This window comes from Pan troglodytes, chromosome 10, assembly GCF_028858775.2.
Source record: "Pan troglodytes isolate AG18354 chromosome 10, NHGRI_mPanTro3-v2.0_pri, whole genome shotgun sequence".
Classification (NCBI taxonomy): Eukaryota; Metazoa; Chordata; class Mammalia; order Primates; family Hominidae; genus Pan; species Pan troglodytes.
The window spans coordinates 79,313,200-79,339,644 of NC_072408.2; the positions used below are offsets into that span (position 1 = coordinate 79,313,200).

Here is a 26,445-nt window from a genome sequence, read left to right on the forward strand (position 1 = left end):
GAGTGAGCCACCGCTCCCGGCCAAGTCCATATAATTTTCTTATAGTGTTTCTAGAACATTTTGGCTTCTCTTGGAGGGAAGATTGAAGAAGACTTTTGACACCAGCCCTTTTTTTCCCATTTATCTTGCTATTAAAATAACTGAAGTTTCTTGGATTCTTTATGTGGCTGGTATTTTTCTAAGTCGTTTATTTGTTTCATATCATTTTCTCTGCATACCCTTATCAGGTAAGCACTACATTATGTACATTTTTCAGTTGAAGAAATTAAGGTTTAGAGAAAATAGATACTTTATCCAAGATCACATGACTGGTAGGAATCAGCCTGGGTTAATACCTATACCTAGTTTATATATACCTTCTTTCTCAACTAAATTACATTTCTTCCCAAATTGTCACCAGCACCGGGGCTGAGAGAGCAAAGAGGTGGGAGAGGGGAACTCTGTGTACATGCCTGCAATCAGTGGGCAACTTGATTTACAAGAAGCAGTCCATTTTTACCAGCCAGGATGTAATTTATCTATTTTGGGAGTGAATGGTGATCAAAGCCCTTGATCAGGATATTCAGAAAAAGCAATTCACAAATTTCATTTTTACCAATAGATCCACTTTATGTCTCAGTAATATTTCATACCAGCAGCAAAAGTGAGAGGTAGAAATATTTTAGAACCCCAGAACTCCTCTGTAGACTATGACACTTACATTATTTCACTGACAGGTGTAGGACCCTGTCACCTTGTTCTGGAATGGCATACAAATCCTACAGTGGAAATGTTGTAACTCTGGTCATGTGCCTGCGTGTTGAGGAATTGGTGGTATGATCTATAATTACAACATAGGAGATATTTGAAAACAAAAGTGATGTGAGAAGACGCCATTGTCTGTAATTTAAAGCAAACAAGCAAGAAAAACTTTCATGAGCTGGCAGGTTGCTTTGATTTAAAATGTTGTGATGTTCTACTACATTTAGCAGCCACTTATAAAAATATACTTATTCTTACAAAATTTACATTGATTGGGTGGAGTAATGGATTTGTATAACATGTAAAATGCCTTTTTTGTTCCTAGCAAACTATCTGAATACTCCCATATCTAAGCAAGCCACTTCTAAAGGTAAATTTAGGGTAAACACATTTACAAATTCAGTCAGAATGGTATACAAACCATGAAAACTGACTTTCAACTATCCTTCTTCTATCTCTCCAATAGCTTTCTCTCCTAAATCTGTCATCTCTTTCTTTCTTTTCATGTCCAGTGGCTTGAACTGCTATACCTCAAAAAGTTTAGTAATGGTTCTTATTATACTGGAGTTATGTCTTGGAAACCTAATATAATTTAATAATAAAGAAAGGTTTCAATAATTATTTATACCTTTTCATCTTTGACTCTTATCTAATAGAATTAAAATATAAATATTATTTTTTAATCTTTGCATAAAGCTTTCTTAGGGATTTGTTACTCATTTTTACTTAATCTTAAAATTTCCATCAATTTCTAGGTATGAATCCAAATAGACACCTTGGTCTATAGTCTAGCTTTCTTTGTTTAAGTTGGTCATCTGACACTGTTGTAGTCTCCTTGCTCCTGTTTCTCAAGGTTAGGGAATGTGAAAACATCCTCTGAAGTGCATGGGCCAGGCTTCAAATGGGTTTTATTCAACTCTTGTGTGACTTTGCTGTGATCTGATACTTTTAGTCTACTTTTGTTGTTGTTTATGGATCCCTTTAAGATCATCTTACTCTAATAATGCACATACTTACAAATGTATAAGCTCAGAACTTACAGTTCTCAGTTCAAAAGCCCCTGCTTTGGAAGCTTTGTTTAATACAAAAAGTGTTGCTTTTTAAAATGTTTTTGTTGTTGTCACTCTGTCTGCCCCCCAGTCTATAGAACCTTCTGCACTTTATTTCAGTTTTAATCTTTCTCTCCAACATTCTTGTCTGCTTTTAAAACATAAAAATTAAATATACATGTCTTTCACGCCATATCTACTGTTCATAAGAACAACAAAAGCCTAACTGATGTACTAAATAGAATTTAGTGTTCTTTAGTTTTTATTTTGTTTAGGTTGTAGGCAATAGTTTAATTTCTTACTAGGGGTTGCCAAGATAATGTAGAAGTGTCTTCCTTCATTTTGCTTAACCCATTAGGGTTGTATTATGCAAGCAACAGAAACAAATTTTGGTTAAATTAGGCAGAAAGGAAATTATCTGAAGGATATAGGTAGCCCATTGAATCATTGGGAAGGATGAAGAACCAGGCTTACAAAATAGAATAAGAACTAAAGTAGACTCAGAAATCAAGAGATGTAGCCAAGGTTATGCCACAGGAGTGAAGGTTCAGCTGTTCCCATTAGAGTGGCTACCACAGGACCCTCAGTGTCACCATGACAGGCACTACTCTTTTAGGATTCATAGTCCTAGGACGAAGCATCCCCTTGTCTGAGGCCAGAGCACATGCCCAGGCTTTAGCTGCCAGGCAAAGTGGAGAGGGAATATTTAGTATTTTGTCCCTTCCATTTCAGTAGAGGGAGGCAGAGATTTTGCCTTCCTCCCAGATTCCATAGTGAGTGATTGCCCCCCTATAAAACTGGTGTTTAAATGCTGGAAAGCCAAAAAAATGACAAATGCACACTACAAATTTTTTGAGGTACAATTATTCTTGATAGAAAGCAACAATATTTCAAACTCTTGCTTCCGCCTTCTTGTCACATCTTCAGAAAAATCAGTGCTTGAATTTACCCAGCATTTCCAGACTAGCCTTACAACTATAGGACATCCTACTTCCTAATGTCAATGAGTCCCAGGCTGCTGTACCCTGTCTCACTGGAGAAAGCACTATTGGTGGTGGTCTCCCTATACCTAGTTGTCCTCTCTTTTTTATTAGCTGAATTCTGATTTTTTTCTTTTAAGTTCTCACCCTGTTATAAATAGCCATATACTTTAGAGGACTATGTCTTTCCTTGGGTAAAGTTCAAACAATGCCTCCTTAAGATGCAGTAACAGATTCTTGCTAGAGCACATGATGCAATGTTGACAAATGACAAATGTGGGAAATTTGCTGCAGAATTTGAGGGGAAGTTTTCCTGATTCCTTAAAGGAGGTTCTCAGGAAGAAATTCTGTATCTTTCCTCTGTACAATGTCACATCTGAATATGATGCTTGGGATTGCTGCTGCCATCTAGCCATGAACCTGAGAAGCTAAATCATAGATGGGGTGGGACCAAAATAATTCCAGAAGAAAGTGGCTGCAGCTCTGTCCTACCTACTTATGATAGGAAAGAATAAATACTCCTATTTTAAAAGTCATTCTAGGGTGGATGTTTATTACTTGCAGCTAAACACATGTAAACGAATCCATATGGTTTTTATGGAATCATCCCTTTATGTCTCAAGGAGTAAACCATTTATGTGGTTAATCCTCTATCCTAGCATGCTAAAAGACTCATTAATAGGAAAGCAATTATTCCATAATTATTTCCATGTAAATCTTAAAAGATAATAGTGCTTTACTTCCTTAACTCACTCTTTACTTTTCCCCTTGTCTTTATTAGTCCTGTTGGCTTTTACACATGACATGTTATGAAGCACATCACTTGTTAGCAAATGAAATAAAACAAAAATGGTCTCGTATGTAATCATTCACAATTTTTGATGACATTATATGCAATCGCATATATCCATTCAAGTTATATGCCTGACAAGTATATACTGAAATAATGAATTATGTCCTGTATTAATATTTAAATATGATATTTTGGGGGATCCTGACAGATATAAGTAATCCATGCTTACTGCATTGTCAGTTAGCAACAGAAACAAATATTGCGAAAAGAAAGACAAATCACACACACACACACACACATACATGCTCTTATTACTGCATTTTAAATACATATATATGGAGAGAGAGGACAGGGAGAGAGAGAGAGAGAGAGAGAAAGCACCTATTGTGTACCAGACTGGGCACAAAGATGTTGGTTAAATAGTGGTAAACAAGACTGGCAGGATCATTACTCTCACAGATTTTACAGACTGTGTGAACAGTCAAACTAATAAACAGGCACCTATGACACAGTGGGATAAATGCTATTATATAGAACATTGTGTGACAATATAAAAGAGATATTTAACTTAGGAAGGAGGTTGAAGTGGATGGGGAATGATTCCTGGAGGAAATGCATCAAAACTGAGTCCTGGAAATTGAATTGAATTGAGGTAGGCAAAGGAGAAAAGAATATGTAGAGAATTGCATGTGCAGAGAACCAGAAATGAGATAAAATATCCATTAGGCATCTTCAGAAAGCTGAAAGTGGCTAAATTAATGCAGGGAGCAACAAGTTAACAAATGGGATTTGAGAAATACAGAGGGACAAGACTATGAGGGACATTTTTAGGTTATACTAAGGAGTTTGGACTATATTGTGAACATAGCAGGGATTTATGTGTGTATTTGATCAAAAATATTCTGGCTTTGTGGGAGAGACTAGATGTGAAAGGGACAAATCAGAAGCAAGGGCAGCTGTCATCACCCATGTAAGATTCTGTAGAGTAGACAAACAGGTAAGGGAAAGTGGGAATCTTGGAGTATATTTAGGTCATGGATTATTAATTGAATATGGTGGAAAGGGTGATCAAGGCATCAAGATAACTCTTTGCTAGAGGTGGATGAAAAGGTCTTCACTGGAGAAGGGCCACCAAAAGGAGCCAATATAGGGGAGGATAATGAGTTCAGTTTTTAATAGGACTCAGTTATCTATGTGGCTAATAGGACTCAGTTATCTATGTGGCTTGGATATCTTGGATATTGGATTTGGGTAGGCACAGGCATGGGGTTTGGATATAGGCTGAAGACTCTGAGTTCCAATGTTCTGATTTCTTAAATGATGATAATAATGTCTACCTCTAATGTGTTGTGTGGATTGAATGAGATAAAATATAAGGCAACTCACACAGTGTTAAAAAGGAGACAAATATTACTGTTTTCATGTGCTGTGCTCTTTCATTATTATTGATAATGATGCATTTCCTTCTCAGTTACTCAGTTTTCCAACCTATAGCCTGAGATTATTAAAAAGATTACCAGAGAGAATGCCCACTGAATATTTATGATGTGCTAGGCACTATTCACTCTTTTAACACTGTATATTGAATCATTCAATTCTCAGAAAAAATATATACAGTAGTTATTTTATTATCCCCATTGTTATATATGTGAAGATAGGCACAAAGAGTTAAACAGCTTTCTAAAGCTCATATAGCTAGTGAATGTTGGACCTTGTGTTTGAACCAAGGCAGGCTCTTGTTACTGCATTTTAAACCACTATGCTATGATACCTCTCTCCATAGGCAGATGTAATATATTCTTGTTAAATAGAGTTTTAACTTTTAATCAGTCTATATTATTTGTTATGTCTCTTAACAATATTCTGGTGATTATCTTTATTTTATTCCTTATAATAACTCTATTATTTCTGAAATACCTAGTATAGAGAAACCACGATTCTTTTTAAGTTAATATTAAAACATTCTTCTATTTTATATCATAATGTCAAATCTGCTGAAGACTGACTTTTATACACATAAATGTAAACTTAGATTTCCATTTCAGATTTATATCTCTAAGGACTTTCATATTCACTGACTTAGAGTTTTGAAAAGAACTTAAAATATTTTTATTCAATGAGATACTAAATGTGATTTCATCTTGCCAAGTGGTTATTATACCAAGACTTCTATAGCTTCAGTCATGGAAATCTCCCTACACAAATCACATCTCAGTATTTGTAGTTGTTCTCAGTAACCTTTTCTTCACCATTGTTTCCCCTGTACTAGAAAGTTACCTGAACACACTAAGTGCTCCATAAATTTTGTGGAATTAATGAAAAAAAAATAGATGACTGATTATTGAAACACACTCATTATCCTTTAAGTTTCTTTATAATTCTGCAGAATTTTCTTAATTCAAGCTGTAAGTTTATGCAAGCTTTCTCTTTAAAAAAAAGGGAAACTTTTAAAAAAAAGTTGGCACATGTAAAATTCCAATAACATCTGAATATTAGGGTTACTGAGAGTTCAAGAAGATATGTTATCTTCCCTGAATACAGAGACAGGCAAGTTGGAAATTGCTTCTTATGTCTGGATAATTTTCATTTCAGCCTGCTTGAAGTGGAAACTTGAACCTTTTTCTAAACTGAGGAGGGAAGAAATAGTTCAAACTGATGATACTAGGACAAGGTCAACTCATATTATGAATAGTTAGACTTTTATGATCTTTGAGAAGAAAATTGTATATTGGATTTTATAGTATTCCTTTATTTCCACTTTGCTGAATTAGCCTAGCAGCACTACCCATAAACAGAACCTGAGAGTAAAGAGTTCTAATATTAGCACCTTTTATTGTTACATCACTAAAATAAAATGCAAGTTAGGCCTGGTGGCTAAGGCCTGTAATCTCAACCCTTTGGGAGGCCATGGAGGGAGACTAGCTCGAGCCCAGGAGCTCAAGGCCAGCATGGGCAACATAATGGAATCCTGTTGCTACAAAAAATTTAAAAAAAATAGCTGGATGTGGTGGTGTGTGCACCTGCAGTCCTAGCTACTGAGGAGGCTGAGGAAGGAGGATCACTTGAGCCTGGGAGGTAAAGGCTGCAGTGAGCCATGATCATACTACTACACTCCAGCCTGAGTGACAGAGTGAGATCTTGTCTCAAATAAAAAATTAAAAAATAAAATAAAAGGCACATTTATATTTTGTAAATCTTATTCCCAAATGTATTCATTTAAGTGCAAAAAAGCATAAAGAATAATTTTGAAAGTTAAATCTGAAATAGTTAAATCTCTGGGTTCATGTTGAAAAACCTCATATGGAATGTTCAAAGCCAAATTAGGATTCAGAATGGTTATTCAGGCTTATGTTTTTTAACAAAGTTATTCATAACACCTGATGGCAATGATGAATTTGTGGTTGCTAAGTTAGTGTTGGACATTGCATCTCTAGGCATCTGATTAAGTGGGAGTTGCCATTTGCTGTGCTGTGAGTTGCCAACAAAAGCTGAACCTGTCACAGGTGTTACAATTTGTATTTCAGAAACTTTGCTTCCCCCAAGTTTAATTATCCCCAGAGTAGCCCACTCCATATAAAGTACGGAAGGAGTCAGCATTTTTCTTTTCAGTACTTTGATGTAATTTAGGATTTTGTCTACTATATATATGTTGCAGAGATAATGGAATTTCAAATGAACGAGGAGGGACTTTTACAATATAACACTATTTTCATATTCATATTTCTGTTTTGAAATCAGAAAAAATAATGCAAACCAGCCATAACTAACTAGCACATTGACGAGACAAACCATGCTTCTTAGAGGAGAACAAAGTGTGAATCAGATAGAAAGTGTATAGGTTTTACCACTAATAACTAAACATTAAAAATGGCAAGTCCTAAGGCCCAAAATGTTAAATAAACTCAGGAATGACTTTTTCTTATCAAATATTAATGTGTGTTTCAAATCCATGGAAATAAGTATTTATCATTATTGTAATAGGCAGCCTTTCCTTTGCAGAGAGACCATTGAAATGGAGACAGATCGTGAAGAGAGTATTCTTTTGGCAAAGCAATCCCTCTTAACATCAGCATATATTAGCTCTTTCTTTATTTCATAAAATATTTCTTTTTCAACACTTTAACGCAAAAGCCTGATGGGAAAGTTTCTCTAAATATTTCGTTGAAGAGGTAGTATTTTCAGAATTGACTGAGGTTGACTTCCTCAATTAGAGAAAGATCTTTGACCCTGGATATCTGTAAGAAGTTATTATAGTTATGAAAATGATTTTTAAGAGATTAATATTGTTCGACGACTTAATTAGGAAATATTCTATAGTTAAATCTCTTTGGAATATTTTTAAACGAGATTATTTATCTTTTTTATGTCCTTTTTTATTAATATAATTCCAACAAATGAAAATTATTAATTGAGAAATAAATGTGTTTACTAGTTACTGTTTAACCTTTGAATTACAATTACAATTTTATGTTCTTGTAGGATTATTTAACCATTCATAAGTATGGCAATGCAGCCAGAAATGATCTCTGGAATACATTATCGGAGGTAAAGTATAGGAAGCTTAAATATCAAAACCTCTACTTGAATATTTGAATTGCATTTATAAGACATTCATATATGACACTGACAGTTTGTTTTTACTTTTTACATTTTTCATTTGTTCATATTGATTTTTTGTTTTATATAATATATTGTAAAATAAAGGGGTTTAAAACTAAACTACAAATGGTAGTAAATGATACCTCACCTACTTTCAAACATGACAATACTTCTGAAATATAAGTTTAACATGGTGTAAGATAGTCATGTTAAAAAAATAAATATTGAAGTTTTAAATAATTTTTTCTATAGGTCAGATATTTTAATGTGACACTAGACATGATGGGAATAATTACTGATGCTTCAGGGATTTGCTTTAATAATAACATTTATTTTATGTTATGTAAAAACTTTAATGTTAATACAACTTTCATTTTTATATACATTTATGAAGCTTAACTTAGGGCAAGAAGATTAATTTCACTAACACATTATATTGGCTTCAATGACTTTAAATGTTTTCATATTTAGGTAAATAGTAAAAATAGAAATAAAAATGTCTTAATGTTAATAATGTTGATAATTCATGTTTATAAAACTAATTTATACATTTTTTCTTGTGAAGGCTTTAAAAAGAAATGGGAAATATGTAAATATACAAGAAGTAATGGATCAGTGGACACTCCAGATGGGTTATCCTGTTATCACCATCTTGGGAAACACAACAGCAGAAAATAGAATAATAATTACCCAACAGCATTTTATCTATGATATCAGTGCTAAAACTAAAGCACTTAAACTTCAGAATAACAGGTATGACATTCTTTTTTACGTGAAAAATATTGTTTTTATTCTTACATTTGTAGGTTTAATATTTCAAAGAGCATTAATAACAAAATTCTGAAATATTGTAAGTGAAATATAGTTTTTGTTTCTTTATTTACACAAGTTACTTTGATTCTCCTTTTACTCCCATTTCCTGGATATCTGAACCTTCAAGCTGAAAAAACACCAAAGTTATTTGTTTAGGAAGACAGAATTTTAAATAATCATGGTGTTTAAAAAAATAAAATGTTATTTTTCACTTTTCCCCATGAATGTTTCTTGAATTAAATGCAAGAAGTTAAAATGTGCTGCTGTGAATTAAAAGGAATTGAGCAAACTGTGAGATTTATAAAACAAGTGAGAACAGAAACCCATAATGCAGAAAAACTAAAACAAAAATCAAATTAAATAATGTCTGAGTCAAAGGAATTTAAAACGATACCTTAAAATGATCTAATGATTAATGCCACTTAATATCAACATATGTTCTCTTTCTCATTTTTAGTGTTTAAAATCAATAAACAGACAGCATACACAGAATCTTTATTTGTTGTTTCTTTAACTTTCTGCTGAAACTCATTTAATTACTGATAACTCAGCAAATAGCATTTTTCTTTCTTTTCTACTTTATGTTTTCTATTTTGTGTCTGATTAAAGTCTGAGCCAAAGAAAGATATTAAAACTTGAATCAGTCCATTTCATTTCATTTAAGATGCCCTAGTAAGACTTTCGTTCCAGTGAGGGCTGGGGGCGGGGGTGGGGGATGGGAGCTACAGAAAGAGGGAGAGAAGTTAAAATTGATAAAGGCAATGAGATGTTTGGATTGGGTTACTCATGCTGTCTCCCATTACCTTGGAAAATTAGGAGTCTGACTTTATCATTCACCCATGTCTAGGAGATCTGGAACAGACATTAAGTTTGCTTTGTCATCTCTAAGAAGAATGGAAATTGTTCTCCTGTAGGCTGGCTCCAAGACCAGCCAGTCACTCAATCTAAGTGACTGAGAAATTCATGAATGTTTCTGGTGACTACATTTGGAATCCGATTTAGGAAAGCAGAGTCTTCTATCTCTCTCTCCATATACAGTCTATATTTACCTTCAACATGCTACCCTTTGAAATCCAACTGTGTAGACTCATGGAATGTGCTAGTACCCTGCCACACTCTCACCACCTTTAGGGGCTGACTCTGTCAATGCTTCTTCCCCGAGCCTGGATTTCCCACATCTGCCAAGTGCTGTTTCTAATCTTCTGATGTCTGGCCCCAGGCAAAACAAGCACAAGGGTAGGCATCAACTCTGGCCTTGCCAGGAAGTACATAAAAACTACTTGACTGTGGCCAAGTTAGAGAGATTCGGGCCAGGCCTTTGAGAATGATCAGTGTGACACAAGCATCACTGATGCAGAAAAACATAAAGGACACGCAGATGACAGAACAAATTTTGAACAAAAATATTCTGTCAACCTATAACATACATCAGATGTACCAGCCAGGAGTCTGATTCTTTAAAGGAAGAATTTCTCCAAGGCTGTATAAGCATATGTAACATCTAGACAGCTTTGTCGGTTTGTCTTCTGGAATTATAAAATCATACATATGAATTTTTTTTTTTTTTTTTTTTTTTTTTTTTTGAGACGGAGTCTTGCTCTGTCACCCAGGCTGGAGTGCAGTGACGCGATCTCGGCTCACTGCAAGCTCCGCCTCCCAGGTTCACGCCATTCTCCTGCCTCAGCCCCCGGAGTAGCTGGGACTACAGGGGCCCGCCGCCACACCCGGCTAATTTTTTGTATTTTCAGTGCAGACAGGGTTTCACCGTGTTAGCCAGGATCGTCTCGATCTCCTGACCTCGTGACCCACCCGCCTCGGCCTCCCAAAGTGCTGGGATTACAGGCGTGAGCCATATGTATGATTTTGAACTCTGAGAACTTGGCATATAAAATATTAAGAGTAAGATAATGCAGGACATCCTATTAGTCTCAAAAATGACTTTCTATTCATTTTGCAATTATAGAGCTTGTAGCTGAAAATTTATTATTACAATTTCATATTATTGATCATTTAATTCACTATAACATCCTGGTCAAAGCTTCAATACGATTCTCTCTGGCCTATGTATATAGCCTTCCTAGATCTTTATTTTACAATGCAAACAGTTGATGGAGTAAAACCAACTACCGATCTATTCCAGAAATCCTGTGAAATCTGTATATTTTCTGAGCCAGGAAAATCAATTATTTGTCTTTTCATTTTTCTAAGAAATACTAGAACATCACTGCAATATGCCTAGAACATTTTAAGTGAATCCAGTAATTATATTTTTATATGTAATAGTTGTATTACAACATAGAAAGGAAAGATCTTTACATAACTAAATAGTCACATAAAGTTAGCTGATGTGTAACGGAGTATAAAATATATTCTAGAATTTTGGTACTTGGGAAGTTGTGAATTTGCGTAGCCTTTTTCATTATACAGTTAATGCATTGCAATGTAAAGTAATGTCTCCCTATACACTGAGGAGCTTCTCAGTGTTCTTTGCTGCAGAGAATTTTACTAACCTCCACCGTCATACTTTCCTTCTCTTAATGCCCTGATGACGGTGACATCTGAACAGTTTTTCACAAAGTCTGGACAAATGCTTCATTAATATTGATGCTATTTTATAAAAAGATGTCTCATTCAGGTTTATATGCACCCATTCTTTGCTACCTTAATATAATCATTAGAATAAAAGTTGCTTTATTATAACAATGAAAACGACTGATAAGAGAGTCAGTCCCAGGAACTGTTAAAGAAAAAAATATCTTGATGGGTCTTTTTTTAATGCTTAAAATAACGTGATGAAAATTCAAGTTAAACTGAAACAGCTGGAACACAATCTAATTTCCTAAGTTATTTTTTCTAATATCTTTTTAAATATAATCCATTGCAGTCTTGGATTTCTTTACAACATAGAGGGCTTTTCACTAAACTATGTTTAGGGTCTTCTAGTCTTTTAAGTTATAATCACAAAGCAACATAATTATCAGGCTTTCCTTGATTTTAAAATGAAATTTATGAAAAGTCCACATATATGATGTTTTGAAAGCTATGAAATGTATTAACAGTACGGTATTTCAAAAATAAATACAAATTTCAAATATGCTTGGTAACTTGGAACTTTTAATTTGTCTTTGTTACTATATGTAGATTTTCGTTATGTGTGTGCATACACAGAAACACACATAGAGTAGAGAAAAATTATTCTTATGAAATAATAAATTTTTTTTAAGTTTTAAAAAATGCCTCAAAGTTTGTATCCCCAAACCTTATAGTTATAACTATAAGGTTTATAGTTTAACTTAGTTAACCTTATAGTTAACTTGTATCTGAACAGCTATGTGATACAATGCCTGACATTTAGGAAGTGCTGTATGTATGTGGTATTGACATGCACGTATTTATGTGAATCGTTTTCCTGTATTTTAGATATTTTTTTCTAAAACCCAAATATAGAAACAAACCAACTTTTATCATAATCTCTAGTTGTTTAGAATAAATAATTTAAATACATGGAAATTATGTTTATTTATATTAGGGGCAATGATTCACAAACATTTTATGATCATGCTACAAAAAAGACACATTTGTCCTTGAGAATTTTTAAATGTCCTCAATTTTATATATTCTTTGCCTTTTAACCAGTACTTATTTGGCTTCACAATTTAGCTGAACCAACTCAATATGGAAGATATGTACTAAAGTCAAGTTTATGAAGTTAATCTGTCTTACCTATCGATGGGTTTTATGCCTTTTATTTCATTTTATTCCAAGTGCATTCAATCAGATTCAATAGTAATTTATGATTTAGAGTAGAAATGCCTTCTATTTTCAGGCTTTTTCAAGATCTAGGTACACAAAAATGAGCTTATCATTTAATTTGAGAATCAGACTCATAGTTGGGCATCATGGTCTCTTAACTAAGTATTCCAATTAACCAAGAGAGACCCAATATTTTTAGAGAACAACTGTTAATGAAATAGATCAGTTCTTTGTCTCCTCCTCAAATCTGTCATTAAATATCTGGGGCATATTTTTAAACCTATATTGAAAGCTTGGAAGTATTTGTTAAAGAGTTTACGTGAGTTGTTGTTCATGAACTACTGTCTAAAGAGTCAATATAGATTTTGCTATTATAAATTGTTTTATTACCAGACCGATTATATGGAGTCCTTATTAGTATAGCATAGTATCTCCACATAGTTTGCCCTCCAAAATGTTTTTTTTTCATTAAGTATAGGATATAGTTTTAAAATTAAGAACTGTAAACATATTATTTTGATTTTCCATACTGGAGATAGGATTGGTATAAAATTATGAATTTCTTCCAACCTTCCATTTGGACTCTTTACTATTACTGAATTCTGTTTATTGTGAATGCAAAACATGGAATAATAAAATAGTCAAATTTCACACGACAGAGTCATAGGAAATGTCCTTCTCTCTCACTCCCCAAAAGACATATTCATTATAATGTTTATTATCCCCAGGCATGTTTCCCGAACATTTTTTAATTCTTTATTTATTCTCACAGTTATTGAGATCACGCAATATCTTGTCTTACATTTCTAAAACAGAAAAATATTTTTTCCATACTGGAATTGTTGGCTACCCTATTGATAATGGTGAAATGATAGATTGAAATAATCTGGCTATATTTCAAGAAGGAAACAAATATAGTCATTGGACTTATTGTAAGACCATCCAGCATATCTCTGGCTATTCATTTGAGATTAAACTGACATTACTGCATGTATAAGTATAGGCCTCAATTTTTATCCTATAAAAAGGTAAATGTTACAAAATGCTTCTCTTTAATAGTTGAGTTTCATGATTGGTCCCTGCATGTTGGTGGATGCTTTGACACATCAAGCTAGAAATTCCATTTCACCAAACAGAGCATTAAGTGTGTCCCACAATATTCTTTCTATTGATCTGGATTGTATGGGAATCTGACTAGTTTTTTTTTCTTTCTGCTGAGTAACTTTAGATATGTCATATTAACTTTTCTGTAAAGTACATTAATAGTGTCCTACAGAGTCATTAGATAATAAATAAGGAGAATATTAAAATGTAAATGCATGAAGCCACTGAAATGTGTCTTAATCTAACATAAAAACAAGTAGAAAGAAGTTATGTTTAGACTTTAATCAATATGGCTCAGGTGTATAGATATTAGGTACTTTCTATTTCAAATTCAAAATGCGAATCTTTTTTCCCCCAAGAAAAATGGTTTTGTTGGCAGTTCTCTTTGCACTGCAATTAAAATTCTTAAAGGCCAAGTCTTCTTAATGGCATTGAAAGAGTGAATTCATCTTTTTGACTTATGCCTTACTTTTGTGACTGGAATTATTTTTTTTTAGTTCACCTAATGAGGGTAATAAAAATCACACAGAAGGCGCATGGGAAATGTTTTTTGTTTTTGTTTCGATATAGTTATTTTTATTCTTAAAGCTTTTCTTTTATTTTGCAGTTACCTGTGGCAGATTCCATTAACTATTGTGGTAGGAAATAGAAGCCATGTGTCTTCAGAAGCAATTATTTGGGTGTCTAACAAATCAGGTAAACTATATATTCTCCCCTGAGGAAGTATCTGGTTTCAGAGAATTGTTTAGCAACTTAACCTCTGGTTTCAGCTGTTATAAAATGTGAATAAAGACAAATTAGAAAGAGAATATAAAGGAATGATTATCAACCCTATAAAATTAGGGTTGATAAATAGTCTAATTTCTAAATTAATAGAATAGTCTAATTTCTAAATAGTCTAATTTCAGTTTGTTTATGTAATTACTAAATTTATTTGTTTCTTTAATGGTAGAGAGAAAACTTAAAAATAAGTGTAATACTAATCTTAGGTGTTTAAAATTGTATTTCTTTATAAGTCCACATGTAATTATAATTATAACCTCAAAGAGAAGAGTATGCCAAATACTGAAAACACAGGTCTCATTTTTACACTTTCCTATCTTCTCTTTACCAGACTGTCTCTTTAAAGGGTGAGAGAGGCAATATTCTCCATGGAATTATATAATTACAGGGCCAGAAGGTGGGGGGCTTGGACAGGTTAGCAAGCCATCTCTTAGGTGGGGTCAAACCTCAAGGAGCAGAGAGAGATGAGATTCTATTCTCTTTCTAAATATCTCCAAATAAGATAGTGACCTATTTCAATTTACTGTCAGAAAGCTATTTCTTGAATCCAAACTATAGCCTTCATTCTACAGTGTGAAACAGGTCCCTTTTATTTCTGTTTTCCATTGAGTTAGAGAAAAAGCCAATTATCATCTTTTATATAACATTTCATTTAGATTTAGATAGTCAAGTGTGCCCAGATATTGTTTTTCTTACTCCTTCCTCAGATGCTGTTAATTGATGTTATTTTGCTCTTTCATAAGCCTTAGTTTAAAAAGCCACAAATTTTTTATTTGAAATAGGGTGAGGTATAAATAAATAAACAAACAGTTTCTTCTCCTCAGCCTTGCTATTATAAGGGAGGTTTAAGTGCTCAAAATACATATATGTATACATGCAAGAAAAAGTTGTTACAGTAAAATCTAATCTGGTTGTCAGCAGTACGAACACTTACAGTTCCATGCAGATGTTTACATACATTTTCAGGTTATTGTATTTCTAACACATAAAGACATATGACAAAAACATATGCTTTTATTTATATACACTGTATATGAAGCATTGATAAGTAATGTAGCAATGCATTGAAATACTTTAAAATTTGTTGGTGTTTTTTTCCTTTTAAATTGTTTATTATAATCTATTCTTTCAATTACTGGAATTAGTATTTATATTGTGATTCTGAATTCACACTTCCTGTATTATTTGATTTTGTATTTGTCTTTTCCTGTCATGTAGTTGTTTGTCTACATAAGTTGTTTGTGAAATGATGAGGGAGAGCAGTGAGTTGTTATAATGATAAAATTAGAAAGAAGTCATCGCTCTATAGGATTCCTGTGAGGTGTGATAGAACTATCTTCAGAAATAAGGTAGAATATTTTTCTTTGGAAGGTAGAATGGAAATGGGAAAATTAGAAGAGGGTAAAGATACTGATCAAATGTGGGGATTAGCCCAAAACTTCACTTTTAGATAGTGCAAGGATTCAGGATGAGTAATTCTGGTGGATACCTTTCCGGGTCCATTTCTTCTAACTTCTTAGTTATTTCCATGCTGTTATGCATGATGTATTTTTATCTCTCACAGAATATCACGAATAGTATCCCAGGCTGGGCGCTGTGGCTCATGCCTGTAATCCCAGCACTTTGGGAGGCTGAGGCAGGTGGATCACTTGAGATCAGGAGTTTGAGACCAGCCTGGCCAACATGATGAAACTCCATCTCTACTAAAAATACAGAAATTAGCTGGACATGGTGGTGGGCACCTATAATCCCAGCTACTCGGTAGACTGAGGCAGGAGAATTGCTTGAACCCAGTAGGCGGAGGTTGCAGTGAGCCGAGATCGCGCTATGGCACTCCAGCCTGAGTGAGAGAGAGAGACTCTGTCTCAAAAAAAAAAAAAAAAAAAAAAAGAGTAGTATACCAGCTTTCCTTGACCAATAGCCACGGGTTATGTTTGGGGGATTGCTTTCCTTTACAGTCTTTCATTATTATTCAAGAATAAAACAATGTATTGGTTCAAACCATATGTTTGCCTAAAATATCACCTATCTTGATATGTATGGTCCTAATATACAGCTGCAGCGTTTGCGCAGTAGATAACTGTAGGAGGCGCTATTTGCACAGGCTGTGATATGAATGGCACAGGCCCTCACCCCAAAGTTGTGTAAGGTGCGACTTGGACATTTTAATGAAAAAGGACACATTCATAGCACTATCTTCTGTTTGATATAACATTGCCACATTTAGAATGTTAAAACTTTTGCAGATTGCCCATACGAAGATAATGTTTCCTGAAATGTTTTCTGAAAATTTTGTAAATACAAAAATCTGCAAAGTTTACAAGAGGCATCTAAAGGACTGAGCACTTTCCTGTTTTGCCTTTTCAGTTCCAGTTTAATTGTATTAAATTTTTTTATGAAGTCCTTCGTTCTGATGACTAATAAAAATTTAACAGCAAACAAAAATTAGGAAAAAATTATAAAAGATTGTTAATTTTTGTTTCCTTTTGTGTGTTGTCCCATCTCCTCTTTTTCAAGATATTGTCAACTAAATCACAATGAAAACTGTTTTTCCACAAAAACATGAAGAAAAAATTCTGTTAAATTCTTTTAAACATATGTAAAACAGTTCCATATTTAATTATAACAATCAGGTCAATGTTTTTGTAGTTTTTCATTGTCCTTAGTGATACAGATTTTATCTACATGATATTAAGGCAGTCAGTGGTGGATAATATAAAGTACAAATTAGATTTGGATCGTCCTATATTCTTGTCAGTTCAATTTTTGAAAGTACTTTGGATAAATATTTAATTAATGCCAAGGTAAAGCATAGATCATTTTAGCCTAAAAATAATTTTTAAACCAATTTTTCAGTTTTAGAAAACAGGTTGTGAAGTGTTTATCTTTTTCATTCTTATTATGCAAATACCAAAAATTCAGACATTTGTAAATGTAGTAGCTTGCATGTTGACTGGCTATTCAATTAATGGTTCATGGAGAGGAATAAATGTAATGCCACATGTTAGGAAAGAAAATATTAAAATAGAAGAGAAATTGATCCTGAAAATTAAAGCAAACATGAAAAGTAGCATAATGCAGTAGTGCTTTCTTGAAGCACTGGTTTATTTGAGACTCACAACCTTTCAAATGTGCATTATTTTGTCCCCATTTTACAAATGAGGAAATTAAGGCTTGAGAAGTAATTTGTCCAAAATATCAGTTGGTTACGTAAAGAGGTGGCTTTAGAAAGTTAGCTTCCTTTGCTTCCTACCGTTCCCCTGACTCTGCAAACACACACACACACACACACACACACACACACACACGATTTATTGCTATGGTAGATTGCTTTACGGATCTGTCAGTTATTTAATATGATGTCTTTGATTATATGCACATGATTCTTTATAGGTTTTACAAAATATCCTCATTTGATTTTCACAAGAGTCGAGTGAGAAGACCAATATGTATTATTTTCCCTGAGTTTGTCTCACATTTTTACTCTGGTTGACCTTTTTAAAAAAATTTTAAATTCCAATTCTTTGCAACCAGCAAATATTGCATAGAGATACCTAATCTCTTTTCCCTTTTTATTCCAACAGAAAAGTAAAAAATATAAAATCTTATAAAATACCAACTACTCTGTACCTCAATAGTCTAAGCCTTGTGCCATTTTGGATACATTCTAAATATATTTTTTAATTATTATTGCCAGCATCGACATATAACTTCCATACATTTTATTATGGTACTCATCAAATACCATACCTCATTAGGCCATTGGAAAAGAGCTCTTTAAAATTCATTGCTTGCCATCAGTTAATTTGAAGAACATTTTAGGGATATAATTAACTAGAACTGAAAAGATATTTAAAAATCTATTACAAAAATTTTCAGGGAATCATTTCTCCAACGATCTCATTTGTAACAAAGGCATAAAAATATTCATGACCAGTAATAACCTTCAGGTTTTAGTAGTAAATTGAATAATGACATACTTAAAAACAATAGAAGCCTGTCTTTCTTATTCTGGTCAGACGGTGTAGAAGGTACAGCAATTATTTTCCTATTTTAATATACATATTAACTTAAATTTGACTATATCATATCTATAAGTTGTTGAAATTAAGTTTAAAAACTAGATTCAAGCAAATCAAATGGGGCTAAGTTATTCTAGTTATCTAAAATGTGAACAGGAAATAACTAAAAATATAGTTACTGTTACAGGAATGCATGACCATTTCAAACTTGTGAAAATCCAAAGTATGTGTTTATATATTAAACTTGCTTTAACATTATACTTTTTGAAAAAAATAACACTTCTTAGATAAAATTTATCAACTTTTCTCAGCTCAAGTGAATTCAAGTAGACTTTAAATATTTTGTGTTATAAAAATCTTAGTATACTTGAAGACACTTAGAGATTAATTAATTCTGCCTTCAAGGTTGCTAAGGTTTTTACAATAAAAAAGAAACAACATTCTCAATATTTAAGTTTCAATTTTCATTCACCGAATTCAGACATTATTAATTAAGATCTCTTTTTTGAGGTTATTTTAATTTTAAAGAATGGTATTTTCTCATTTATTTGTGTAGTCATTTTTACATCTTTAAAATAGATATGAAATTCTAAATTTTTGCAGCAATTGTTTGAATAAACACACTAAATTTTGAAAACTATACAGTCATAGTTCTGGAGACTGGATAAATCATTTGCATTTTAGAAAAAATATCTGATGATTTATTTTTCTGAGTTCCATGGATTAAGTATAGTATATAAAAATAGTACATATAAATGTCTTCTTCCATTGAATCATAGATTTGGAAAGAACCTTAAGGGCCATTATTTGTCCCTCCCGTTACAAGTAAGGAAATTGAGGACCAAAGAGAATCAATAGCATAAATTTAAACACTTACGTATAGGAAAGCTGAGACAAGAATTTAGCTTTTCTTGTACTCTAGTACTCTTGTACTATAAAAGAATATAGTACTCTAATTCTTTTTCCAGTGCCATTTTCTCCCTTTCAAATCAACATTAGAATGTGAAAAATGTATATCATATTACAGTAAAAGTGTTATACCATCTTGTCTCAATAGAATATAGCATAGTAAAAATTTGGACACTGAAAGCAGGAGATATAAGATGAACCACTTCCTTTCTTGGGTAATTCAATTAACCTGTCTGAGACTTATTTCTTTATCTGTTCTAATAGACACAATTTATAAAGGTGGTGGGAAGTTGTGATATTGGAAATGATAAAGATTAAATTTTTATATTCAGTATACTTTGGGGTAGAAGTACATTCTATTTTACTGCAGATTTAAAAAAATTGATCATCTATAATATGCATTGGGTTTATTAGTTCACTTCATTCCAGACCTGAGAAACAAGTGGTCATTTATGTCCACCCAATATGTTTTCTGGTATAAACTCTTCTTGTGTAGTCTCTACTTGAGAGAGAGTACTCTGTAAATGTATTCCTTCACGGTAATGAGAGGGAAAATTTATTTTCTATTTTGAAGTCTGAATGTGTAAAAACTTTGACATTGGAGTAAGAACTAGAGATGTATCCCTACTCAGACCAGAAGCTTATGGTTTCTGTGATGCCTTTTATGGTTCTGAGTCATTGTAGAAATTAGAGGAGACCCATGTGGTTTTGATTTTTTTTCACCTGGATGTCAGAGTATGTATGTCTGTGCGTATGTGTATACGTTTAAAGTCAACTTCACTGTGTCAATTTTATGTAACATGAGACCTGAAAATCAACAACATAATTATTAGAACTGTGAACTGTGTTTCTGTGGAGTCAATAAAGGCTAAATGTGCAGTGAATAGTGTCCTCTCTCTGTACTATTTTTGAAGGAGTTAAATATGTAAGAAGTTATAATATTGTTTTTACTTTTTATTGGCTTCTGTTAATTGAATTAGCTGGTGAGGATAATCAAATTACCATTTTCCAAAGTGATCCCAATAAGCAGAATTTATTATCTTTGTTTCTAATTCTATATGGAAATATTAAAATCTTGAACAAGTAAGATTTATTTTACTAGCATTATTGATGATGTTGAAAAGTCTGTTATTTATTAGTTCTCTCAAGAAAGCACAAGAAAAAAGGCAAACAACAGTGACTTTCAAGTAAATGAGCTCTATTGTTTTAATATTTTCTTACTGAATTGAATTAGTAGAATATGCATCTAAAACCTCTTCTTTCATTCTAGTCTTATATCCCCATACGATCTAATTAGAAGTTGCCTGAATACAGTGGTAGATTTCTAGGTTACAGTTACTTTGAGAAAGAAAATTATGTATAAGTAATGGGGTTTTGTCAAGAACAAAAATGCTAATTATAAGAAAACAATTAATTGAGATGATAGTGAGTAACCAATTAAAGGTTTTTCTAGCAAATTCTAGATGCAAGTGATTAATTAAAGAGTAGGCTTCAATTAGGTATGTAAGATGACATTCACTTAATTATTGGTATTGTTATATCTGGCATTAAGAAAACATACTTCATTTCATTTTAACTCTTGAAGTTTGAAATCTATCCCAAAAATGCTTTTTTCAGAGCACCACAGAATAACTTATTTGGACAAAGGAAGCTGGCTGCTGGGGAACATCAATCAAACTGGCTATTTTAGAGTCAACTATGACCTAAGGAACTGGAGATTATTAATTGATCAATTAATCCGGAATCATGAGGTACACTCCAGATTTGCTTATCAAAGATATTTTTTGATATGTGAACACCTGCCATTTTAATCCTAAATTATCCTATTATTTTTTCTAATTGGCCTCAGGTTCTTTCTGTCAGTAACCGAGCGGGCTTGATCGATGATGCCTTCAGCCTAGCCAGGTATGTTTTCCTGTGGATCTCCCCAATAAAAACTTGTGCCTGCAAGACTTCCTGTATTAAACTGCATAATATGTATATGTCTTTTATTTAGGACATTTAAAAAAATCTATTTCTATCTTATGTTCTTTGACTTTGGATATGAGTTCTAATTAGTCTCCCAAACTTTCTATCAATAATAGCTATAGGGTATTTCTAAGTCAGGATAAGCTTGATGAATTTCTCCACAAGGTCGATTTAACACTGAAGATTAATAGTCTCTTCCCAAATTCATTAATGAACTCTATAAAGTGACCATTGGGCCATATTTAAGTTCTGATAGAAATTACCTTGAAGCATTGGCAATTTTTCCCTGATATATACTAGTATATCTTTTAAAAATGTTTTTGAATGTTATTCATTCTAAGAAGCTTATGCTGCAAAACAGAATTAAATATTCCACTGGGTAAGACCGTTCTTGACAAAATATATATCAATCTTGTAGAAGACTTTAGTTGTACTATAGTAATATTTGTGTTATTTTAATAATTAGATTTATAATATTCAAATTAGTTATTCCTTTGAATAGTCATTAAATGAAATGTTGCTCATAAACTGAAGCTATTTGCTCAATTTTGAGACTAAAATGTAAAACAAACTCAGTCCCTTTAATATTTCATACTGTTTCACAGCCAAGTACAGTTTTAATTTTAATAATCAAATTATACAAGCTGTCAATTAAGACATAGGTGACTCTCTCTACTTACCTGGTTATCATGATTTGCCACATTTTCTTCTAAGATAATCAGGGGAAACTGGTTAGTTAGTAGTGCTGATATTAACACATGACTTATTTTAGTAATAGGCTTTTTTTCATGGGACCTGAAACTGCTTTTACAGTTTATGTATTCAATCAAAATTCAATTCTCTTCCATATGTTAAAAAGCATATTACACACTACAGGATTCTAATCCATCAAAATAATAAGCTTACACATAGAAGACTTGATAATTACTTTGATAGAAGCAAAGCCAAAGTTTGGGATCAAATTGCAGAGATTGATTTTTGTAGAAACAAGCAATATAGAGGGGACAACATAAATATATAGAGGGTGTAAAGGAAAAAATTTCAGGTGCTTTTGTATTTAAAAAAATACTCTGACTTTTGCCTCCCTTATTGCTACTAAAGAAATAAAAAACATTGCTAATAGTTTTCTTATTTGGTGAGTGATGCTGTATCAGTGCCTCATTCTGACCAGGCATGTACAATTTTAGGCACACATTTGCCTAATAATTGAATGGCAAATCTAAGGACAACTTATCAACAACGTGGAAATTGCTAATGAAATTGTACCAATTAATGTATTTGTGTAATAAGAACTGGGGTTCAGTTCTAGTAAAGATAAACGAAGGCTTTTCCATGCCATAGCACCATCTTATTGGGCAAAAATTTAGAAATAATAGAGCTACATAAAGGCCTGCTGAGTCATGTGTGGAGATAATGATTAATATGTAGCTTTTGCTCTGCAGTAAAATCTGAAGTCTTTGTAGAAAGTTTTATGTACGAAAGAAAGATTATTTTGGCACAGAAGTTTAGAGAGTCCAGAAAGCCAGAAGGATAATGTATTTAATGTGATAATGTACTGAAAGAGAAGCAGAAAAAGAGAGAGTGAGGTGTTGAGTACCACAAAGAAAGGGTAAGGAACTCAAAGAAAGCTGTTTTCATTAGCTAAGAATTATTTAGCACTTTTAAGGAGCCAAATGCTTTTCTATTTTATATATAGTAATTTGTTTAATTTTCACAACTTTATAAGATATGTAGATAGATATTATTACTATTCCCACTTTAAGTGTGAGGAAATGGAAGCTCAGAGAGGTCACACAGCTGATAATTGGGAGAGCCACAGCCTGGATCCAGGTGGTCTGTCTTCAGAGCCTCTGCCATTAACCAGAACACTAAGCTGCTTCTTAGAAGTAATAGTATTTATTGTAATAAAAGAGCCAGAGGATATAGAAGGACTGAGGGGTTTCGAGGCAGTTGTTCATGTGAATCGTTACAGGTTTGAAATGATGGTGAGAAAGCAAGTAAGTAGTGATAGCCTAATGACAGAGGCCAGATGGAAATTAAAAGGAAGGGATCTGTTGACTCATCTGCATTAAATGATAGAAGTTATTTTTAGATGAAATATTTTATTTAATTTTAGTGGATAAATTTCTTTTTCAAAAATTAGATTTCTTCTTCCCTAAGACAGAACATTGCTTTCAATTCCAATTTTGGATGCTTTCGATTACAATTTTGGGAGCCTTATAAGTTTGAAGTAAATAATTTCATGATCATTTGTATAAATTCACCAGAAAAACATGCAAATCTCATTGAATATATATTTATAATTTGTTTTATTGCTCAAGAGATAATTTTCCTATTACAGTTAGAGTAAATAAATACAAATTTAGATTCATTTAGGCAAATTCTCTGGTCTTACTTGGAGTTAAGGATTATTCATATTTCATTGTAGTATTGTAAATATTCCATAGTTTTGCTATTCAATCTATATCAACCTTCTCTCAATCTCCTAAACACATCGTGCACTCTTTGGCTTCTTTAAAGATAACACGTAAAAGAATAGCAAATATTTATTAAATACTTACGCTCCAGGTACTGTTCTGATGCTTTTATGAATGATCTCCATCAGTCTTCTCAATGAACCAATGGAGTGGGTGTGGTTACTTGTTGACATTTTATAGCTGAGGCATTGAGATTAAGAGAGGTTAAGTTGCTTAGGTAAGGCTGCACAGCTTTTGGAGCAGGGGTGGAGGAAGTAGTTCAACCCCAAAGAGTGACACAGCAGAGTCCATGACCTCAAGTAAGAGTGACTTTGCCCATTACATGAAATTTCTTGCTATCCTCATTCCCCTTGACTATTGAGATTATTATCATACATTGAAAAAATGTATGATTTTACTCACCCACCCTCATTGAGGACTTATCTGTCCTTCCCAGCAAAAGTAAGGTGATATTCTATGGATCTGTGTTACAGCAATTATCACCTTATTGCTCAACCACTTACTTTTCTGGGTTCCTGATAGTTCTTCGATGACGTGGAGGAGAAGCCTTTGTGTCATCCGTTTATTGCTACTGTCTACCCTAATGTTTGCTACAGGATTGTGCCCGTGTATATTTGTTACATGAATTGATAAAGTAATTGTTAATTATTTAGACTATTAACTTTATGCCACGACTTGTTGTGAGATTAAGCAAACTTGCTCTAGTCATTCTTTATTTGGTTGTTTTTTAAATATATAAATTTGCCTGAATGCATTCTAATTGTAAAGGACTAAAACAAAACAAGAGATACAATATGAAATCTTCTTTTACTCCCTTCATTCCCTGCCATTTTATCCTGCTCACAGGTAAAATATTTGGCATGTATTTATCTAGCCATTTTTTCTTTACACTTTCTTACTGTTTAGTGTTCTTTTTTTTTTTTATGAACAGAAAGTCTATTCTCTGACTCATTTATAAAAATAAATCTGGGGATCTTTTATTGTTTCTAATTTTTCACTATTAGAATCAAGATTGCAATGAGTGTCCACGAGGAGTCTTTTGTTGTGTATGTGTATTTTTTTAAGATTTACTTTTGTAAGTTGAATTTGGGGTATGACTTTTTAAATAATATTAGAAATTATATTCTGAAGCCTTTTCCAATTTAACCCTCCATCAACCATGTGTGAGCGGGCCCAATTTCCTCAAATCCTGCATTATAATGAATGGTATATATTTTTTAAACTTTTGACAGTCTAGTGGCAAAAGTGATTTTATAAAAGTTATTCATTACTGGTTAAAAGAAGTTGTGCATCCTTTCATATACATTTGCTGTTTGTATGTTTTCTTCTGTGAATTATCACCAAATTAGAAACAAAAGATTAAAAACCTAATAGAAAATGAGCAAAGGTATTTGCTGCTATACTTTCCTATGTATTTTGGATGTTTTTGGATATTAATCCTTTTTTGTAGCATACACTTTACAGTAGTTTTCACTCAACACTATGCTAATTATTTTTAAGCTTTGTGGTGGTTATCATCATTCAGAGATTTTTAATATATATGTCAAGGCATTCCTTTTATAGCTTTCTGGTTCTGTCTCACATAGGGCTTCCCTGTCTGAAGATTTTGAAATATTCTATTTTTCTTAAGAGATTGTTTTTGTTTTACATCTGTCTCTTCAACCCTTCCTTCTCTGATCAATTTTTATGTTTAGAATGAAGTAAAGGTCTAATTTTCTTTAACTTTAATAAGTGCCAATTATTTCAATCCTACTTATTTAAAGGTTTTAATTTTTGTGGATTTGAAATGATATCTTTATCCTAATGCAAATGCCCATATTTTAGAGATTTTTTTTATTTTGCCTAACTGCTCTCTTTGTTCTTTTTTGCACCATCATATTGTTTTAATAGGTTTAGATTTATTGTATGTTGCAGTTGCCCAAATTTTATCTTGTTCTTATTCAGAATCTTACGTATTTCCGTTCAATATAAATTTTAGAGTCATTTTGACAAACTCTACTAAAAAATCACACTACAGTTATGACTAGATATGCATTAGATTTATAAATCAATTTGTACAGTATTAACATCTTTTCAAATTTGAGTTTTCCAATGACAATGTTATTTGTCTTCATTTATTCAGGTCCCAAAGTTAAGCCCTATGGTTTTATGTACATGGGTTCTGGTAATATTGTGTTATTTCCTCATTTTTGAAAAGGTATATGCTGCTTTACAGTCTGGCACTGTTTTCACACTTACATATTATAAATTTCAATGCTTGCAGTTAGGGAATCAATTAATTGCCTTGCAAGTTCTATTGTATTATGGCTTGCACTTTAAAATTAGTAACTAAAATGCCTAGATATTTGTGTTGTTGGGTGTTTGTATTTGTTTTTTGTTTTTTGAGATGGAGTTTCACTCTTGTTACCCAGGCCGGAGTGCAATGGCGTGATCTTGTCTCACTGCAACCTCTGC

General features: G+C 32.8%; 1 protein-coding gene across 3 annotated transcripts in view; it reads left to right on the top strand.

Moving 5' to 3' along the window:
- Nucleotides 1–26,445, top strand: part of TRHDE (thyrotropin releasing hormone degrading enzyme) — a 393,091-nt gene that overhangs the window by 280,600 nt on the left and 86,046 nt on the right. For all 3 annotated transcript variants that reach the window (XR_010148080.1, XM_016923853.4, XM_016923855.4), the window contains exons 8-12: nt 8,043–8,108; nt 8,728–8,915; nt 14,440–14,528; nt 21,164–21,297; nt 21,396–21,451. Coding sequence is in view for 2 of the 3 variants with exons in the window: in XM_016923853.4 (XP_016779342.1) it covers nt 8,043–8,108; nt 8,728–8,915; nt 14,440–14,528; nt 21,164–21,297; nt 21,396–21,451 (533 nt within the window). In the remaining variant the exon portion in view is untranslated. The remainder of the gene's footprint in view (nt 1–8,042; nt 8,109–8,727; nt 8,916–14,439; nt 14,529–21,163; nt 21,298–21,395; nt 21,452–26,445) is intronic.